Source organism: Argiope bruennichi, chromosome 10 (assembly GCF_947563725.1).
Source record: "Argiope bruennichi chromosome 10, qqArgBrue1.1, whole genome shotgun sequence".
Taxonomy (NCBI): Eukaryota; Metazoa; Arthropoda; class Arachnida; order Araneae; family Araneidae; genus Argiope; species Argiope bruennichi.
The window spans coordinates 41991269-42010753 of NC_079160.1; the positions used below are offsets into that span (position 1 = coordinate 41991269).

General features: G+C 29.7%; 1 protein-coding gene across 1 annotated transcript; it reads left to right on the top strand.

Annotated features, from left to right (window-relative positions):
* The first annotated feature begins 405 nt into the window (after window positions 1-405).
* On the top strand, window positions 406-18615 carry LOC129987884 (musculin-like). Its single transcript, XM_056095865.1, has 3 exons — window positions 406-802; window positions 15851-16186; window positions 18411-18615. The coding sequence occupies exons 1-3, from the start codon at window positions 541-543 to the stop codon at window positions 18533-18535; spliced, it is 723 nt and encodes a 240-aa protein (XP_055951840.1). The 5' UTR covers window positions 406-540; the 3' UTR covers window positions 18536-18615.
* Window positions 18616-19485: the final 870 nt, after the last annotated feature.

Genomic DNA, 19485 nt, shown 5'->3' on the forward strand with positions numbered 1-19485 from the left:
AATAGTCCCCAGCTCTCCATTCCAAAAAAAAAAAAAAAAAAAAAAAAACCTCATTACCTCTCTGAAGGTCACGATCAATTCCTTTTAATTCACTCCCCCCCCCTGGTTCAATTTTTTTTTTTTTTTTTCCGTAGCATTCACCTCTTCAGACCTGAAATTACCAAAACCTTTCGCTCCCTTAAAAAAATCGATCCACATCGATCGCCTCGCCCTCTCCATCATGATCCCGCCTCCGCCAGGATCGCCCACTACATCCACTAGCTCCGCCCTCCGACCAATAGGCGCTCTCCTCCACTTCGCTCCGGCGATTGGCCATCTGACGGTGACACGTCTTCTTTTCAAGTATAAAATGAGAAATGTGCGCCCGCTCCTCCGGCAAGCGGCAATTGCTGTCAAAGGCAGCTTCTTCGCCGGAGGCTTCTACGCTATTCTGTTTGTTGGCGAGAGAGAGTCAGCTTGCTTTGAAAGGACCCTCAAGGGTCCGAAAAGCGCCATTTTCATAATTTCGCGCGGGGGCCCCTGTATTATAAAAGAAAGGTTATGACATCGCTGGCCCACCAGACTTATTCCGGCAGCTACGCGCGAGGATCGCCGGAATTCGAGGGGGAGCTGTACGCGTCGCTGCAGCACTTTCCGAGGGGGGAGATGCCCCCCAGACCTTGTCGTTATGATGAGTCCTCGCCCCGCGACAGCCCCGACGACCGGCACAGCAGTGGCGAAGAGAGGCCAGCCTGCGACTACGCCACTTCCACGTCGCATGGCATGACCACATCTTTACATCAGTATTCTTCTTGCATTTCAGGTGAGAAAAAACTCTACTAGTATTAGTTGTATGTACGCGACTGAAAAGTACCGACAATACACCCTATATTTGTATTCCAATATAGGGTGCACTTTAAAAAAAATTCAAATTAAAAGTCCATAATTTCTCACATTTGCATACGAATATATATATTTTATATCTTAAGTAAGAAAAAAAAAGCATATTAAAAATATATTCTAGTATCAAGTATATTAAGAATGCGGGGATATATTGATGATTTTTTTTGGAAAGACGGAAAACGATTTTACTAACAGTAATAATTAAAATTAATACATCGTATTAATACATCATTTAATATACTGTTTGTACTTCAGGTGAGAAAACATCTCCTAGTATTAGTTATATGTATACGACCGAAAAATATCGACTGAACATTCTGTTTTTGTACTCCAATATGGAGTATATTTTAAAAAAATGTAAAATTTTCTAATTTAACACGACTGAAGCATCATATACTCATTTGCATACTAGTATATATATCTTAAATGAGAAAAAAAAGTATATTAAAAGTATATTCTAGTATCAAGTACATTAAGAATGCGGGGGTATATAGATGAAACGTTTTTTTGGAAAGACGGGAAAGAATGTTTATTAACAGTAATAATCAAAGTTAATACGTCGTATTCATACATCATTCAATATAGGATTTTAACTGAACTTCAATTTTAAATAATATTAAAAAAATACTTGTCGCATTATTTTTTTTTATAAAAAAAAGGTTGTATCAACCTGTCTCTAATAGAATATACACCATTAGGGAAGGGGGGGGGGGTCACACTGATTCGTTCATCAAAATATTTGAAGTAATAATATCTGACTGGTGTGAAAGCAAAACAACAATTCAGTTTATCAATACCTTTCACATTTCAAATAAAATTTTAAAAGTTAAACAAGACTATGTACTTCTATTTAAATCAAAATACAGCATTTTTTTAATGGGATTAGAAAAATGGAAGAATAAATCTTCAGAAGAGAATGCTAATTGGTTAAAAAGAATTATTCCTCGTTTTGAAAATGAACTCGTATTTTTTCCCACGAAAGATTCAGAATAAGAAATAAAATAAGGCTGATTTCTTTGAAACTTTCCCGCATATTCTTTAATAAAGGTATTGCTCCCTTCGCAAAAAATGGTGAACCTTAGGAAGGCCGTGAACACCTTGAGTATTCAGATTTATTAATATTCATTTATTATTATGTGAGAACAAGATGTTGTTTTGACTTGAGGTTTTTGAAGCGATTTGAAGCAACAAATTGTTGAAGCCTCAAAATGCGTAGGCAACAAATTATCTCTTTTTTTTTATTATTATTTTTAATTTTGGAGTCGGCTTTCATAGTATAGCTTTTGAAATATCTATCGTCTGCTAATGTAGTTTTATTTTGGAGTCGGCTTTCACAGTGAAGTTTTTCCATTATCTATCGTCTGCTAATGTAGTTTTATTTTAGTCATCTTTCACAATATAGTTTTTCCATTATCTATCGTCTGCTAATGTAGTTTTATTTTAGAGTCATCTTTCACAGTATAGTTTTTCCCATTATCTATCATCTGTTAATGTAGTTTTATTTTGGAGTCGGCTTTCACTGTATAGCTTTTGAATTATCTATCGTCTGCTGTTGAAGTATTTCCTTTGGAAATCACAGTGTTATTGACTAACTCGCGCAACGTTTTTTAAAAATAAACCAAACAAGTTAAAATATTGTTTGTTTAATCGATAAAGATTGTTGGTTCAGGGATAATTTCAACTAATTAAAATAAGGTTATTAGAAAATAATACAGAAGTTTGTTACATTTGGTGATTTATCGCCAACTAAAGTTATAACTATTTTCAAATTATACATTCTCTGAATTCTTAAGAATTGTCGTAATTAATTTAAGTCATTAACCAGTTTAAACCGGTTTGAAACAATCACGAGACTATCAGACTACGCATGCGTCGATATTTAGAAAAGCGATGGGGTTTTTTTTTCATCTCAAAATCGGTCGAGATCCAAAACTTTGTTTGCCAGCTAGAAAAATTAAAAATGAAAGTTAAAAAATTATATATATATATATATATATATATATATATATATATACAGGGTGTTGCCGAATTCAACGACAAATTCAGAGGGATGATAGTAGACATCAAGAGGATAAAGAATCCCCATACAACATGCGGTCCCAAATCGGGTGGAATTCGCACACTGGATGCTTGATGCCACACACGAAGATGTACACTTTTCTGCTAGAGTTTTATTCTCAGATAAAGCCTGCTTTACGAGATAAGGTGCCTTCAACATTCACAATACGAATATTTGGTCATTCGAAAATCCTAACATAACTATCTCGTCGAACGTACAATACAAGTTTGATAATAAAATCTTTGCAGAGTCATCAATTTGGACCGCATCTTCAGCGGCAAAAAGTACTTTGTTTTTTCCAGCACGTTCCTCCTGCTTTACTGCAGGGAACACCGACAATTTAGTTGATGCATGATGGAGCACCAGCATATTTTAGATACATTCGTGAAATCTGACTTGTTGTTTGCGAATGAAGACCATCAATTCTACAATGCCCATTAATGAATACTTGCTCGCTGCTTTTATTTTTCTCTAACGCATGAACAATTTACATACGAGAAGGCTTCTTCTCAATTTTCTTGTTCCTAATGCTTTTATAGGTCCATTCTTTTCTCTAGACTCATTGTCTTTTCAACGTCTGTTTTTGCGATTTTCACTGAATAAACGTTACTTTCCACCGTATGTTTTCTGGTAATTTTTCATATAATTAATGTCTATTATCCTTGCTCCGAATTTGTCCTTCGAATTTGACAACGCTCTCTTCGAACATCAATACTTATGTTGCAGCGATGTTTACTGGTTCCCATTTTAGTTTTTCTAGAATATCTTTAAAACTCCCCAGTTCTCACACTACACGCTTGTAATAAATTACAGACTATAAAACTCCTTACATTTTCAAGATTTTATCTTTCTTCAAGTTTTAATATTTTTGCAAATATGAGCTCTAAGCCATTTTTTCGTTTTCAGTCATTTACGGCCTCCTAGATCATCAAATCTGCAAGTTACTAACATGAAAAAAAAAAAAAAAATTAAGAATGTGCTTTCACTTAAAAAAAATTCGTTGTTAAAACACCATTTGTTATTTTCTTATTAATTTTTTACAGTTTCCAACAGTTCTCCGACTCTCTATATTTCTGCAATTTTTATCAATTAAAAGTCGTTTCGGACTACATGTTGTATGGTGATTATCCTCTTGAGGCTTTTTGGTTCCTCTCTGAATTTCACCCCTCTGAATTTGTCGGTCGAATTCAGCAACACCCTGTGTGTATATTATATATATATGAGAGAGAGAAAGAGAGGTGGGGGGAGGGAGAGAGAGAGAGAGGAATAGAGAACGATAGAAAAGTCTCGTGGTTGTTTCAAACCGGTTTAAACTGGTTAATTACTTAAATTAATTAAGACAAATAATGACTTAAAAATAATAATGTTCTCACATGATAACTTGAAATTTGCGATAGTCGATTTCATTTATATATATTTTTTTATTATTTTTTTCCCCTCTGAGTCCTGGAAAAATGAAATTTTCCTGCATAGCAACAACTAAAATCGGAAAGAAAACAGCATATGCGTTTGGGATGCATTTTTCGGAACCGATTAAAACCAAAATTTGATACAAAGCAAAAATTTTAATAACAAGATATCACATAGCAAATTGCATTTATTGAAATCGTTGCTATTTTTTTAAAATTATTGCATTTATAAGCTTGCGAAAGTACGATTGACAAATGGTTATCCCAGAGATGATGAAATGCAAAATTCAATACAAATTTTCAATTCAAATGTTAATTGTATTTACCAAGTTTTTATCTGTCTAGTTCCTCAGCGTTTTTTAATTATCGTATTCATTTGAATTCAGATAGCAAATAAATAGATTTATTTCCTTTCAATGAATTTCGTTCAAAATTAGACTGAACTTTACGAATTTTGTTTAGTCTACAAATTCAATTTCTTCCTACAAGCTAAAAATTGTTTTCGAGTTATCGTATTGGTCGGCAGGTATCATTCTAAAACTGTGTATGTCGGATTCAAGAAGGTTTAAAACATAAAAATTAATCAAAATCTCGAACATGATTTTTTTAACAGTTATGTTGCTTTCTCTTTATACACGAAAAAGTAAAGAGATTTAAACAACTTTTCTATATTTTAATCTGTATTAATCAACAATTCTGTTGTGAACCTTATAAGCCAGATAACAGCTACGAAACACGAGTAATTACTTTTGTCTTATGGTCTTGTTACTCGACTGCGAACCACAAGGTCCCAGATTCTATCGTCGCTCATAACAATCCGCTATAACTCTGCTGATAGATAAGCCATTCTTGACATATGTGAAATTGCAGAATTGATAATGTTCTCATTAATGTAGATCCTGCTAGCCTTTTTTAGTAACTTTTCACCATTATAATCTAAAAAAGAAGGGAAATACCTATTTGATGTATAGAATTGGGAATACGGATATTTCATACGAATATAGAATTGAGAATACGGATATTTCATACGAATATAGAATTGAGAATACGGATATTTCATACGAATATAGAATTGAGAATACGGATATTTCATACGAATATAGAATTGGGAATACGGATATTTCATACGAATATAGAATTGAGAATACGGATATTTCATACGAATATAGAATTGGGAATACGGATATTTCATACGAATATAGAATTGGGAATACGGATATTTCATACGAATATAGAATTGGGAATACGGATATTTCATACGAATATAGAATTGAGAATACGGATATTTCATACGAATATAGAATTGAGAATACGGATATTTCATACGAATATAAAATTGGGAATACGGATATTTCATACGAATATAGAATTGGGAATACGGATATTTCATACGAATATAGAATTGAGAATACGGATATTTCATACGAATATAGAATTGGGAATACGGATATTTCATACGAATATAGAATTGAGAATACGGATATTTCATACGAATATAGAATTGGGAATACGGATATTTCATACGAATATAAAATTGGGAATACGGATATTTCATACGAATATAGAATTGGGAATACGGATATTTCATACGAATATAAAATTGGGAATACGGATATTTCATACGAATATAAAATTGGGAATACGGATATTTCATACGAATATAGAATTGAGAATACGGATATTTCATACGAATATAGAATTAGAATACCTGATATATAGAATACGCAAAAACAACACAAAACTATTACAAATTTCAAAATAATATTTTAAAAAGAAGTGTTTTCTCCGCTTTTCATTTGATACACATTTCTTCGCCTGAAGATGCAACTCGTTGGAAAAATTGTGCAATGCAAACTTGGAGTAAAAAGTATATAAACTAAAAGGTTAGAGGTCTCATTTGTTCGTAAATATAGCTAAAAATATACTACGGGCTAAACATTGCATTAGCCATCCATGTAAGAGAAAATGAACAGCTTGAACCGATTCATCTTCACAATTTTCTGATTAATAATGTTACAGTGTGTCAGCCTACCCCAATTTACCATATTTATATGAGTGAAAAATATCATTAATTTTATATTCTCGTATAGTATAAAAATTTTAATATAACATCAGCATGGAACATCATGAGCATGCCTTCTAGTATTTTAGATGTGAAAGACTCTCTTAATATATCATTTACAATATACCAGGGTTAAATACCATTATATCATATACTAATTACTGAAAACCGATTACTCATATGTAATTACTAATATACCAATACAATATTAAAAATTTAAACTGAAGTAATAAAATAGAATAAACATACTATATTTTTAATACCTTAAATATAACTGCAGTTGATTGATACCCAATTTGGTTATATCAAGTACAAGTTATTACTGATACTTGATTACATCTGATACTTTTGTTGTCGATATAACCAGGAAACTGATTCCTTTTCCATTCGCTTATACTAAACACCATCTATAAATAGATATTAGTTTTAAATACGGTTATCTCAGATTTCCAGTTCCTTACAGCTTCGACTGTTAATTTTTTCTTTGATACTCTTTTATTTTTATAATTTTTAAAAGGTAAAGACTTGTTCAATTATTAAAAGATTGATAAAATTAATATGTGCATAATTTCATTGCGTTTTTAAATATTTTGTCCTGTATCTTAAAATTTAAACTTAAAAATCTAAATATTTTCTTTTTATGCATAATTTTTAAAGATCTTGGTATTTATTTAAATATATTTTTTAAATCTGCAAATTCTATTCAGGTCCAATGTTTAATTTTAATTTTTATTTAATTTATTTTACTAATATTAATTCTGACATTTGAGTTACCTATTTATTCCAAATGAAAAAAAAAGGGAATTTAAAACGAAGTACATTTATTTATTCTTGGAGAGACTCATGTGTCTTATTTTGCTGATAAACATTAAAAGGAATTTTTTTTTATTCCTCAGAAATACTTTGTAATGACACGAGAGTTTATACTTCTTAAAAAAGACTCATAACTCAAACAAAACGCACCACTCAGACTTTCCTTAAAATTATCTATTCAAAATCAAAGCAAAAGCACAAACATCTTTCTCCCTCCCCTACACAAGCTCTTCCCCTACATATCATATAATAAAAAACAATAACCCTCAACAGCGAATCTCGCCAATCGTTTTCACAGACGTCGCCAAAATCGCCTTTATTTTAAATAATAAGACAATATATAGGTATACAATATAGGATATAACATATAGTTATATCCTATATTGTATCCAAAAGCAGAAACCTCGTCCTTCCTCCGCTATACAAGCTCTTCCCCACATATCATATAACAAAAAACAATAACCCTGAACAGCGGCGGCGAATCTCGCCAATCGTTTCCGCAGACGTCGCCAAAGGCAGCTAAACATCACATAATTTATTATAAATAATGATAAGACAATATATAGATATACAATATAGGATATAACATATAATCATATATTGTATAGGTATTATTTAATTGGTTCTTTTCAAATTGCATCGCCAAATCAGCATGGCGGAATAGGTTGGGTGAATTGGGTGAGCTGGGTGAAACAGTATGAACTTGATGCTTTGATAAAGATGACATGAAATTTTATCCTGTAAAGATGTATGAAATATCCATTAGGATAATCTTTTAAAATACATTTCTCTATGCAAATAATGATGAAATTAATTAATTTCATAATTAATAAACTAGATTAAATTAATAAATGTCAATTATATTTTTCAAATAGTTTTAAATATATATTATTTTATTGAAATTCGCATTTAAACTGTTGTTAGAGAAGGTAGCTATGCAATGGCAATTAAAATAAAAGCATATGTAGAAAAGTGGCACTTGAATATCAGAAGGTTTCAAATCCAAAAGAAAAAAAAATCGCAACGGAGATGTTAGTTTTAAAAATGTGGCAATAACTGTAAATCAGTTTGTGAAATAGCTTATTGACAACAGTAGAGGATTCAAATACATAAATAAATAATAAATAAATCATTTTTATCGTTAAAATATGGGATAATCTTTCAAACGATGTGTTTTCCATGCAAACCGCTAAAAATTTAATTAATTTCTTAATTTATGAATTAAATTATTAAATTAATATATATAAAAAATAGAAAAATAAATATCAATTACAGTTTTTGAATATTTTTAATTATGTGTTTTTTTTAAATATAATTTGGTTTTAAAATATCATTAATGAAAGGGGTTATGCAATGGAAACTAAAATATGAATTTTGATCTATGACTATATTTACAAAACAATACAAGAAAAATGTAAATTCCGCATTTCACAAAAAGCAATTTCTGCATCATAAAAAGAATATTTTTCACCTATTCAGATTTGATACTATTTTATAAAACTAACTTAAAAATTAACTATTAGGTTTAGTTTACTGTACAGAACTGGAATCCATAAAATGGTAGATGGTTTAGATTAAAAATTATATGCTCTTTAAAATCATTTTCATTAATCGATTAATAAAAACATTCTAATATTTCGATAAAAGAAATTCCAAGACCTTTTTCTCTCAATAAATAACATAATAAGAATCATAAAAAGAATATTTTTCACCTATTCAGATTTGATACTATTTTATAAAACTAATTTATAAATTAACTATTAGGTTTAGTTTACTGTATCTAACTGAAATCCATAAAATGGTAGATGGTTTAGATTAAAAATTATATGCTCTTTAAAATCATTTTCATTAATCGATTAATAAAAACATTTTAATATTTCGATAAAAGAAATTTCAAGACCTTTTTCTCTCAATAAATGACCATTCTGTGAAATGCATTCTGAATTGTGATTCTATTAACTTAAGATATAAGTACACACTAGAAGATTTTTTCAAAAATTTTAACTTTAAAAATCCAATTTTTTCCCAGTAGGTCATTAATATATGTTTAAACTCATTTCAGTGAAAAGAACCATATTACACTAATTATTAATTAATTAAATAATATTTAATGAGCTAATTAGCATAATTTTTGAAGCATGATATCTTAAATTCTAATTTGTACAGACACAATTCTAGTTGGAAATGATGCCTAATATTAGTTTTCATGTTGTCTGCCTCAATCAAGTTATAAAAATATATAGTTTTCTTTTACCAATTTTTTCATCAACGATGAATAGAAAAAGCGAGATTTTTTCTGTAATTTTAACATTTAAATAGCTATTAAAAATTTATTTCTATAAATATAACTTTGATTGAGGCACAAAACATCCACTGTTTCATACAGATTATTTTGATATATAAATAATTGTATTTGGTTCATTTCTTGTTGAGTTACGATTGTTTGAATGAAGCAACATAGTGGAAAAATATCATTCTTCAAAAAAATAAGTTTTAAAAAAAACCGAAACTAGAGATTTTAGTGAAAGTACCTCAAGAAAAAATAATTATAACTCGAGAAATATTACGAATATTGGCAATATCTTTGTATCGGTTGAAAGCTAAAGAATCAGAGAATATTTTTGAAGCAATAAAAAAAATATTCGATATTTTGAACGGTTTTCGAAGTTTCAAGTGTGTACGTACACCTTAATGTGGGTAAATGGTATAAAAATATTTTAATATTAGACATTTCCTAAATAATCAGAATTTTAAAATCATATGCTTAATGTTAGAAAAAATTCGATAAAAAAACTTTGATCATTGATTAATTTATATATATTAAATTTCGATAGTAAATGTATTGGTAATTTATTATAGGGTGAATATTTATTTAACTCATTGGGTTTTATATCTTTAATATTTATTAACATCTATAATTTATAAATATTTAATTTAATATATGATTTCAAGTGTATTCTTGTATAGAATTTCGTTTTTCTCCATTATAAAATTACCGATTCCATTGGTTTGTTTCCTGATTGTTTCATACCTTTTACACGTTTTCTAAAGCATTATATATTGAGTATCACTAAGTTACATGATTGAAATAGAATAAAACTTATCTTTAATGAATAAAACTTATCTTTAGTCTGTAGGTTTATAGAAAGCATTTTATTTGTTTAAGCGGTAAAAGCTACCATTTGAGCCACAAAATATTAACAACATGAAAGATTGAGTAACACTCTAGAACAAGTCTCAAATGACAGGAATATAATTAGATAATATCTTCAATATTTTCCATTTTATAATGAGCGTAGAAACAGTAGTATTTTTCATTTTGTTTATTAATCAGTTAACTGTTTTTGATGAGTATACTCGGCATGGAAAAAGTACAACATATTGCGTCGCAACGAATTTATTCAATGACAATTATTATATTTATATAATAATTGTTTCATTATTATATTTATATTTAATTCTTTATGCTTATATAGTACATGTATGCTTATGACAATTTAGATAGGCATTTTCCGAAGAAGTCCAAATTATTAACTGTTTAATTTCCTTGCTAAACCTCAAATCAAGTAATGGCGTGCAGTTTTATTAATTTTTTTTCAGTACAATATTAAAGCAAACAATAGCAAAGAATATTTTTAAAAAATTCATATTTTTTAATACTCAACTTTCTGCATAAAATGAGAGCACTTCCTTCCGGTGAACAGAAAATATTGTTACGAATTCGTAATAAATCTTCCCTGCGCAGTAAGTTTCCTAGTAAGAAAGATAGTTTTACAGATATACTAATGGCTGCTGAATAGAGGGCGATCCCCGCTCTTGGAATCAAATTTGGCACTCAAAAAAGGGATCCAGAATATTCATAAATATTAGCGATATCTCCATTAAGCTTAAAGTTCTGACTTTTGTTCTAGAACATTCGATGCCCTGTGACGGAAACTATAAAAAGCCGAGGGACAAGAGAGAAATAATAAATATTAGCGATATCTCCATTAAGCCTAGAGTTCTGACTTTTGTTCTAGAACATTCGATGTCCTGTGGCGGAAACTATAAAAAGCCGAGGGACAAGCGAGAATAGTTAGCAGATAAATTTAATTGAAGGCAATGAATCGGAAGACGAGTAGAGAGATGTGTCTTCGGATTCATCAAGTCTCTCTTGGAATGCTGATGTCCTACGAGTTCTCTCTGGGTGTCTTATGCTGTACTCAAAAAAGGGATCCAGAATATTCATAAATATTAGCGATATCTCCATTAAGCCTAGAGTTCTGACTTTTATTCTAGAACATTCGATGCCCTGTGACGGAAACTATAAAAAGCCGAGGGACAAGCGAGAATAGTTAGCAGATAAATTTAATTGAAGGCAATGAATCGGAAGACGAGTAGAGAAATGTGTCTTCGGATTCATCAAGTCTCTCTTGGAATGCTGATGTCCTACGAGTTCTCTCTGGGTGTCTTATGCTGTTTTGGTTTTTTTGCTATCGATTTGCTGCTTATATGCTGCTGTTTACTGATAGAACTGTTTCATGTGCCTTTCTTCTGTATTTTATTACTTGTATATCGTGTTTTAGTATATGATGAGGTGTTATCTTTTACCATAATAATATAAATAAATTTCCAAGCTTTGAATATTTAAATTAGTATACTTAAAATAAAGCATACTTTCTATTTGCTTTCAATTGATTAGTTATTTAACTTTTTGGGGTATAAGAACCATATTTGCTCATTTTTTTCGCAACTCATATGATTATTTACTGTTGAAGATAAATACACGCAGTTTTCATTTCTTGTAAGTTATTCTCTTTCATACACGAGTTTGAGAATATATTGAAATAAATTCTCCTTTAAATATTTTTGCTATTATCTGAATTTTAAAAAGTGACTCAAATTTTCTACACTAACTAACATTTTCTTAAATTGTAAAATTGTTTTGACTTTGGTGCAGACATTTTGTTTAATATTCTAGAAAACTGTCTTTTAACATAACATGTTTAACATAGTTTTGTAATTAAAAGATTTTGACAAAAGTAAGAAATATTTTGGAAAAATGTCTTTGATACAGGTTGGAAAAAGGAGGAAAAAAATTTCGATGAAAGGCGAAAGTCTACACTTTCAAGAACAAATGCGTTATCATAAAAAGAAATACTCGATTAATGCAAAAAAGATATTTTCTGTGATGGTATCGTTTCTGCGTCATCTGGGAAACGTATCTTAGTCACTGCCCTTTTACTTAGACATCGGTAAAAGGCTTTTTTTTTTCACTTTTTCACAACTTACAGAAAAAAAGATATAAACATCGTCTGTCAAATCTTTTTGGGCTTTTATCTAGCAATTCAAATTCGATCAATATTAATATTTTTTATCTTGTATCTGTCAGATATTTGTTACACTTATTAAAATATTTGTTCCTGAATTCCGTCTGTTCAGTTATTCAAATATAAGTTAATACGATATCTACAAAATGATGAATAAAATTTGGTACGCAAATTTAACATCTAAATTATAGATTTGGGTTAAATTAGAACCAAATCTATCAAAGGACTTACAATCTGTCGTCTATACTTTAGCAGGTGTATTAACGCAATAACTCTAACACACAATGACTTAAATAAATGAAATTTGGTATGTGATGTTGCGACTACCAGTATAGCTCTATATCAATATCACCAAGATAATGAGTTTATTTGGCGATTTTCAGTTTTGGCCAAAGTCCCTAAGCGCGATTATGCATAAGATACGATTATTTTGCCAAGATTATTGCATTCTTTGATTTATTTGGTGAAATATCGCAGTAAAATTAAGCAAGTACCAAACATAACTGTGTAGATAATCCATCTTTCTAATGGCAAATTGTCTTTTGTTCGTCATCACTTTCTTATTCCGAATGCAAACTACGCACATATTAAACAGAATCGTTCTTCCTCGTCTTTCAAAAACTAAATAAAAGCACGCAATTAAATGCTCATTGAAACGAAGAAAACGGAATGAAGTTTCATTGCAACAATGAAATGCATTGTCAAAAATTAAGCAAATATATATATATATAGTTTTAAAAAGTTGTTAAACTTTTTTTGAAAGTGTTTGAGAATTAAATTAGCGTCATTAGAAAAACATTTTTTACATTTTAAAATGATTTAAAAAACAATAATGTGCGATAACATTTTCAGAAGTTACAGAAGAAAAAACATCGAAATATAACTTTAATTTTAATTAATTAAATAAAAAAAATATCTCCGAAATACCTATTCCCACATTCCAAAATACATCTAAGCTCAATATGGTAATTCTTGGTAATGATTTGCTCTGTAGAGTGTCAAAGAACACAATTTCTCCTTTAATATTATTATTGGAGAATTCGACGAATTATATAAATTCAATTCGACGGACGTAGTAGGTAGAATTTTTTTTCCTAATATCAATTATCCATTAGTAATTAAACAGCAAAGTGAGTGCTATTGCATAAATGATAATGCCACACAGATAAGATACTAATTAAAAATTAATGTTTAATTTATATTAATAATGTTTAACTACTAATACTAATTAATGTTTCTAAGATACTAATTAAAATAATACTTTATTTTTTATGTTTGAAAATGCGAAACAATATCGATGCCGCATACTATGAAAGATGAAAATGTTCACAAAAAATACTTTAGAAAAAAAATCTAAAAAAATAAAGGATATTCAGTAAAGCCTAGATAATAATTCTTAATATTTTTAAACTCTTAAAGGATTGTATGCAGGGTGCTTTAAAACGCGTGCAGCAAAATTTCAAAAGTTGTGAAATGCATCGATTGAAATACTTTTCATCATAGATTATAGTAATGCGATATTGTGTACATATTTTTTTTCTTTAAGCAATGCCAAAAAGAGCTTACGCTATGTATCAAAACAATTTTTTATTTTATGGTAAAAAGTAGCAGGAAAAGCTATCATAGACGCAGAAATTCCAGTATATTGTGGAAAATTATAGATAGATCAAATCGATACCGCCTTTCTATGTAGCGATAAACATACCCAGTACCAGTAGTTAATACTTCTCATAAGAAAACCACTACCACTATTTTCGTGTGTATGTGGAGTATGCTTAATTCTAGGTGTATTTCAATACTGTTGAAAATTTATTGCATTTTTGAGTGGTGAAGGGGTTAAAGAAAATTAGATGAAAGTAGGCTTTAGAAGTAAACATGACTAAATAGATATTAGGTAGTACAAAGAATATCTGTAAAAAAAAATTGCATAAATAGAATGGTGTCATAAAAAACACTACGAAATTTTAAATAAAAAATTGAATAAAAATGAAATTAAATATAATTGAATATCAGTTTGGTATTATTAAACAGCAGAAAAACTAACTTTTCGCAAGAAAATTTTTAATGAGTAGTATAAATTAATAAGTAATATTAATTTTAAACAGCATTTAAACATGCAATAAAAAAGAAAAGAAAAATTTTCTTTAATTCATCGGAAAATTCGCTTTATTTGAAATTCAGCTAATACTTTATTTACAGCAAGAAAAAAGAAATTCCATATAAATTCCTACATTCTTAAAGGATCTTATAAGTTTAAATCAGCATTGGTTAATAAGAAAGCTCTAATCCGAGTTTTGGCTCAAGTGTGAAAACTAGACTATGAGCTTCTGGTTAAGAAAGAAAGCTAATATTTCAAAACCTTGGCAGAAATTACCGATTACCCGATAATATGCAATAATACCAGATTATTACCAGATATAATTTTACTTCTTATATACTATTTTTGTTTCTTGTCACTTCTTGGGTGATGTGTTGATCTGAAACAGCAAAATAACAGATAACCATTTCGCATTGCTTACTTTATAGTCAGTACATAGATATATCCAACAAAGGGATTTCATCTCATTTAATGTCATCACAGACATTAAATGAGATGAAATGCTGTGCCATGTTGTCTCATAAGGCGAGGGCACGAGGTAGAAAATTGAGTTCGGATTGGGATTTAGTAAAATGGTAGTATATACATAGAATGCTCATTTTCGAAAATATTAAAGAGACATAGCCAGCTGGTTTCGAGAAAATAGTTCTTAAACTTTCAACATAGCTTATATGCTAGTAATATTTCACCGTTGTAATATAATTTAATTAATTTTGAATATTAAAAAAACGCATTCATATTTATAATTAATTTTTGCCTAAAAATTAAATTGTAATCCAATAATTAGGAGAATAAATATTTTTTTTGCATAAAAAATGAAAAACATACTTATTAAAACTATTTGTAAATTGAACTAATTTGAAATAATTTGGAAAGAAAAATAAAAAAAAAAGTAAAAAGCAGTAGCCCAGGATCGAACTCGGTTTTCCTATGCCAGCGCTGTATCCATTATACTATTCGGTATATCAGGAACGGCGACATATTTTCTACTTTCAGCATATAAACTATGCTGAAAGTTTGAGGGCCATTTTTTCGAAATTGGCTGACTATTGCGTTTTAATATTTTCATGACTGAGCGTTCTAATTGTATACTACCTTTATATTGAATCTCATTTCGAACTCAATTTTCCACCTCATATCCTCTCCTTGTCAGTTTTTCTTTTGTCATTCGAACGCATCGAAGCAGGTTAATCATGTATCATGTTTTCTTCTTTGCAGGCGTCCACGGAGACGGCAGCTACTGTGGTGGCGGCAGCGACTACAGTGGCAACGAATTTCCCTGCAGCCCCTACAAGGTCCAGCGTCACGCGGCCAACATTCGGGAACGCAAGCGCATGCTCAGCATCAACAGCGCCTTCGACGAGTTACGCTGTCATGTGCCCACTTTCCCCTTTGAGAAGCGGCTGTCCAAGATCGACACCCTGCGCCTTGCCATCGCTTACATCGCCCTGCTGCGGGAGATCCTCGTCTCCGAGTACGACCCCCTCACGCACATCGAGAAGTGCCTCAAGGGGGAACTCAAGGGCGAGCACGCGGGCGAGTGGAACACCAGCGGTAAGTCGTCCACACTTCATTCTGTAAAAACTGTTCAGATAATTTCGAGTGCTCGGATGATTTTTAATTTTAAACAATGGAGGTCATTCTTGAATAGCTAAAGCCGCGTTTCGATACCCCGTTCACGTCTTGAGACAGGCACATTTTGCCCTCTTTCCCCTCTCTTGTAGCATCCTTTGATGTCTTTTCAGTTTACCGACAATTTGCGGGAAGTTCCCGTCCAACGTCTACTGGCGGGGGTAGTCTTACAATGGGCCAGGTGCCTGGTTTACGACCATATACGTAAATACAACCGGCCTTCGGAACGGGACTTAAGGAAATGTAGGGATTCAAAAACGAATGCATTACACTGTGCACTTCTGTCTTGAAACGGTAGAGTATTTCGAATCATTCACAGAGAATGAAGTTCTATACTGAGAACCGCAAATCAATTATTCTACATATCGAGATGATAGATTATCGCTTCAAATAATGGATAGGAAAAGACTGCCCAACATTGCATCACGTACCAGACAAGTTTCAATGCTTTCAGGGATTTAAGATTATTACTAAAGAGTTACGAGAGTTATTATTACTTAGATCTGAAAAAGTCGAAAACTAATTTCTCGTTCGCTTTTATATCCTTTAAATTTCATAGTTATTATAATATTAACGGAGTCAAGTTCTATTTAATATTAATTTTTAGAAAATTCATGTAACAGATTTGCTAAAAGAAACAGTCGAAAACTAATCTATCGTTCACTGTTTTATACTTTGAATTCCATATTTAGCATGCGACCACACATAACAGTTTTAATTAATTCGTATTCAAATAATTAGTATATCTGATCTGCTGAAAAAATCCTATTTAGCATATGCTAAAGAAATAAAGTTCTATTTAATTCAAATTTTTAAATAATTCGCATGTGAGAAGCTGAAAACTAAACTGTCGTTCACTTTTACTACTCTTCAAATTTAATATTGAACATAACATGAAGGGAATAAAGTACTATTTAAATCGAATTTTTCAACAATTCGTATCACAGATTTGCTGAAAAAAAAGTCGAAAACAATTCCCTCACTCTTATTTCTGTACTTTGAATCTCACATTTAATTTAAATTTAATGGGGTCAAATTTTATTTAATTAAAATTTTTAGATTATTCGTATTCAAATAATTCGTATATCAGATCTGTTGAAAAAAAGTCGAAAACAATCTGTTGCTCATTTTTTTTTTTATTCATTCAATTATATATAGCATTATGTTAACAAAATAAAGTTTTAGTTTATTAAATTTTAGATAATTCGTTTTCAGATAACTTGTATATCAAATCTGTTGAAAAAGTCGAAATTTAATTTGTTCTTCGATTCCTTAATCATTGAATTTCTTATTTAATATAATATTAACGGAATCAAATTCTATTTAACTCGAATTTTTAGATAGTTCGTATAACATATTTGTTGAAAATAAAGCGGAAACTAAACTTCTTATTTATTCTTCTTCTAATTATATATAACATAATGCTAACGGATCAAGATTTATTTAATTCGAATTCTTAGATTATTCGTATTAAAATAATTCGTATTTTCGTATCGTAAAATATTCGTATTAAAATTTTTGTATTCGTATAATATTCGTATATTAGTATATATTCGTTAAAATAATTCGTATATTCGTATTAAAATTTTTGTATTCGTATAATATTTGTATATTCGTATATATTCGTTAAAATAATTCGTATATTCGTATATATTCGTTAAAATAATTCGTATATTCGTATCGTAAAATATTCGTATTAAAATATTTGTATTCATATATATTCGTTAAAATAATTCGTATATTCGTATCGTAAAATATTCGAATTAAAATATTTGTATTCGTATAATATTCGTATTAAAATATTTATATTCGTATAATATTCGTTAAAATAATTCGTTTATTCGTATGTCGAACTGCTGAAAAAAAGTCGAAAACTGATCTGTTGTTCGTTTTTCTTTTCTTTGAAATTCATATGTAACATGTGTTAACTGAATCAAGTTCTATTTAATTCGAATCTTTAGATAATTCGTATATCGTATCTACTGAAACAGTTCGAAAATTTATCTGTCATTCGTTTTTCTATTTTTTCGAATTTCATATTTATTATAATGTTAACAGGATCGAATTCTATTTTTAGATTATTTGTATTTAAGATTTAGTGATTAAAAAGAATTGGAGACTAATCTGTTAATCCTCCCTCTTTCAGATTTGACTGCTCGATTGTCCTGGATCAACTGGGAAAATTTAGGAGTCAATCCCAACCGCAGGAGTGTTTTGACCACCTTGTCCCTCACCACAGACACTCTGGCTGCATGCCACAACGGTAGCTAAGAGATACGCCTTGCTCCTACGCCAAGATCTACGCAACTCAAAAGCTTTCTAAAACAAACAAGAATCTAGAGGTTCAGATACGCATTTTAATTCCGGGTGTCTACCATTTTACAAAAAAAAAAAAAAAAAAAAAAAAAAAAAAGAAATCCATTGTCGTAAGATCGAGAATTGCTAGTGCTTTTTAGATATGATTCAATGTTATTATTTATAAATTTATTATTAATTGCACATTTATTAATGAATTGACAAAAAAAAGATTGCTCGTAAATTGTAAGTATTGAAATTTAGATTATTATTGTTATCCTTTGCAAAAATATTCTAAGGAATAAAATTATGCAAAGGATTTTTTAACAAGTGTAAATCAATGCTGAACACAAATTAAAACCTTTGCAAAAATATTCATTATTAAATGAAAAAAAAAGAAAGATTGTTCGTAATTGTAGGTATTGAACATAAGATTATTATTGCTATCCTTTGCAAAACTTCGTAAAAGATTTTTTTTAGCAAGTCTAAAATAATGCTGAACACAAATTAAAACCTTTGTAAAAATATTCATTATTAAATTGAAAAAAAAAGATTGTTCGTAAATTGTTGGTATTGAACATTAAATTATTATTATTATCCTTTGTAAAAATATTCATTATTAAATTGAAAAAAAAAAGATTGTTCGTAAATTGTTGGTATTGAACATTAAATTATTATTATTATCCTTTGCAAAAATATTCATTATTAAATTGAAAAAAAAAAGATTGTTCGTAAATTATTGGTATTGAACATTAGATTATTATTATTATCCTTTGCAAAAATATTCATTATTAAATTGAAAAAAAAAGATTGTTTGTAAATTTTTGGTATTGAACATTAGATAATTATTATTATCCTTTGCAAGAATATTCAAAGAATAACATTTTGCAAAGGATCTTTTAACAAGTCTAGAGCAATGCTGAACA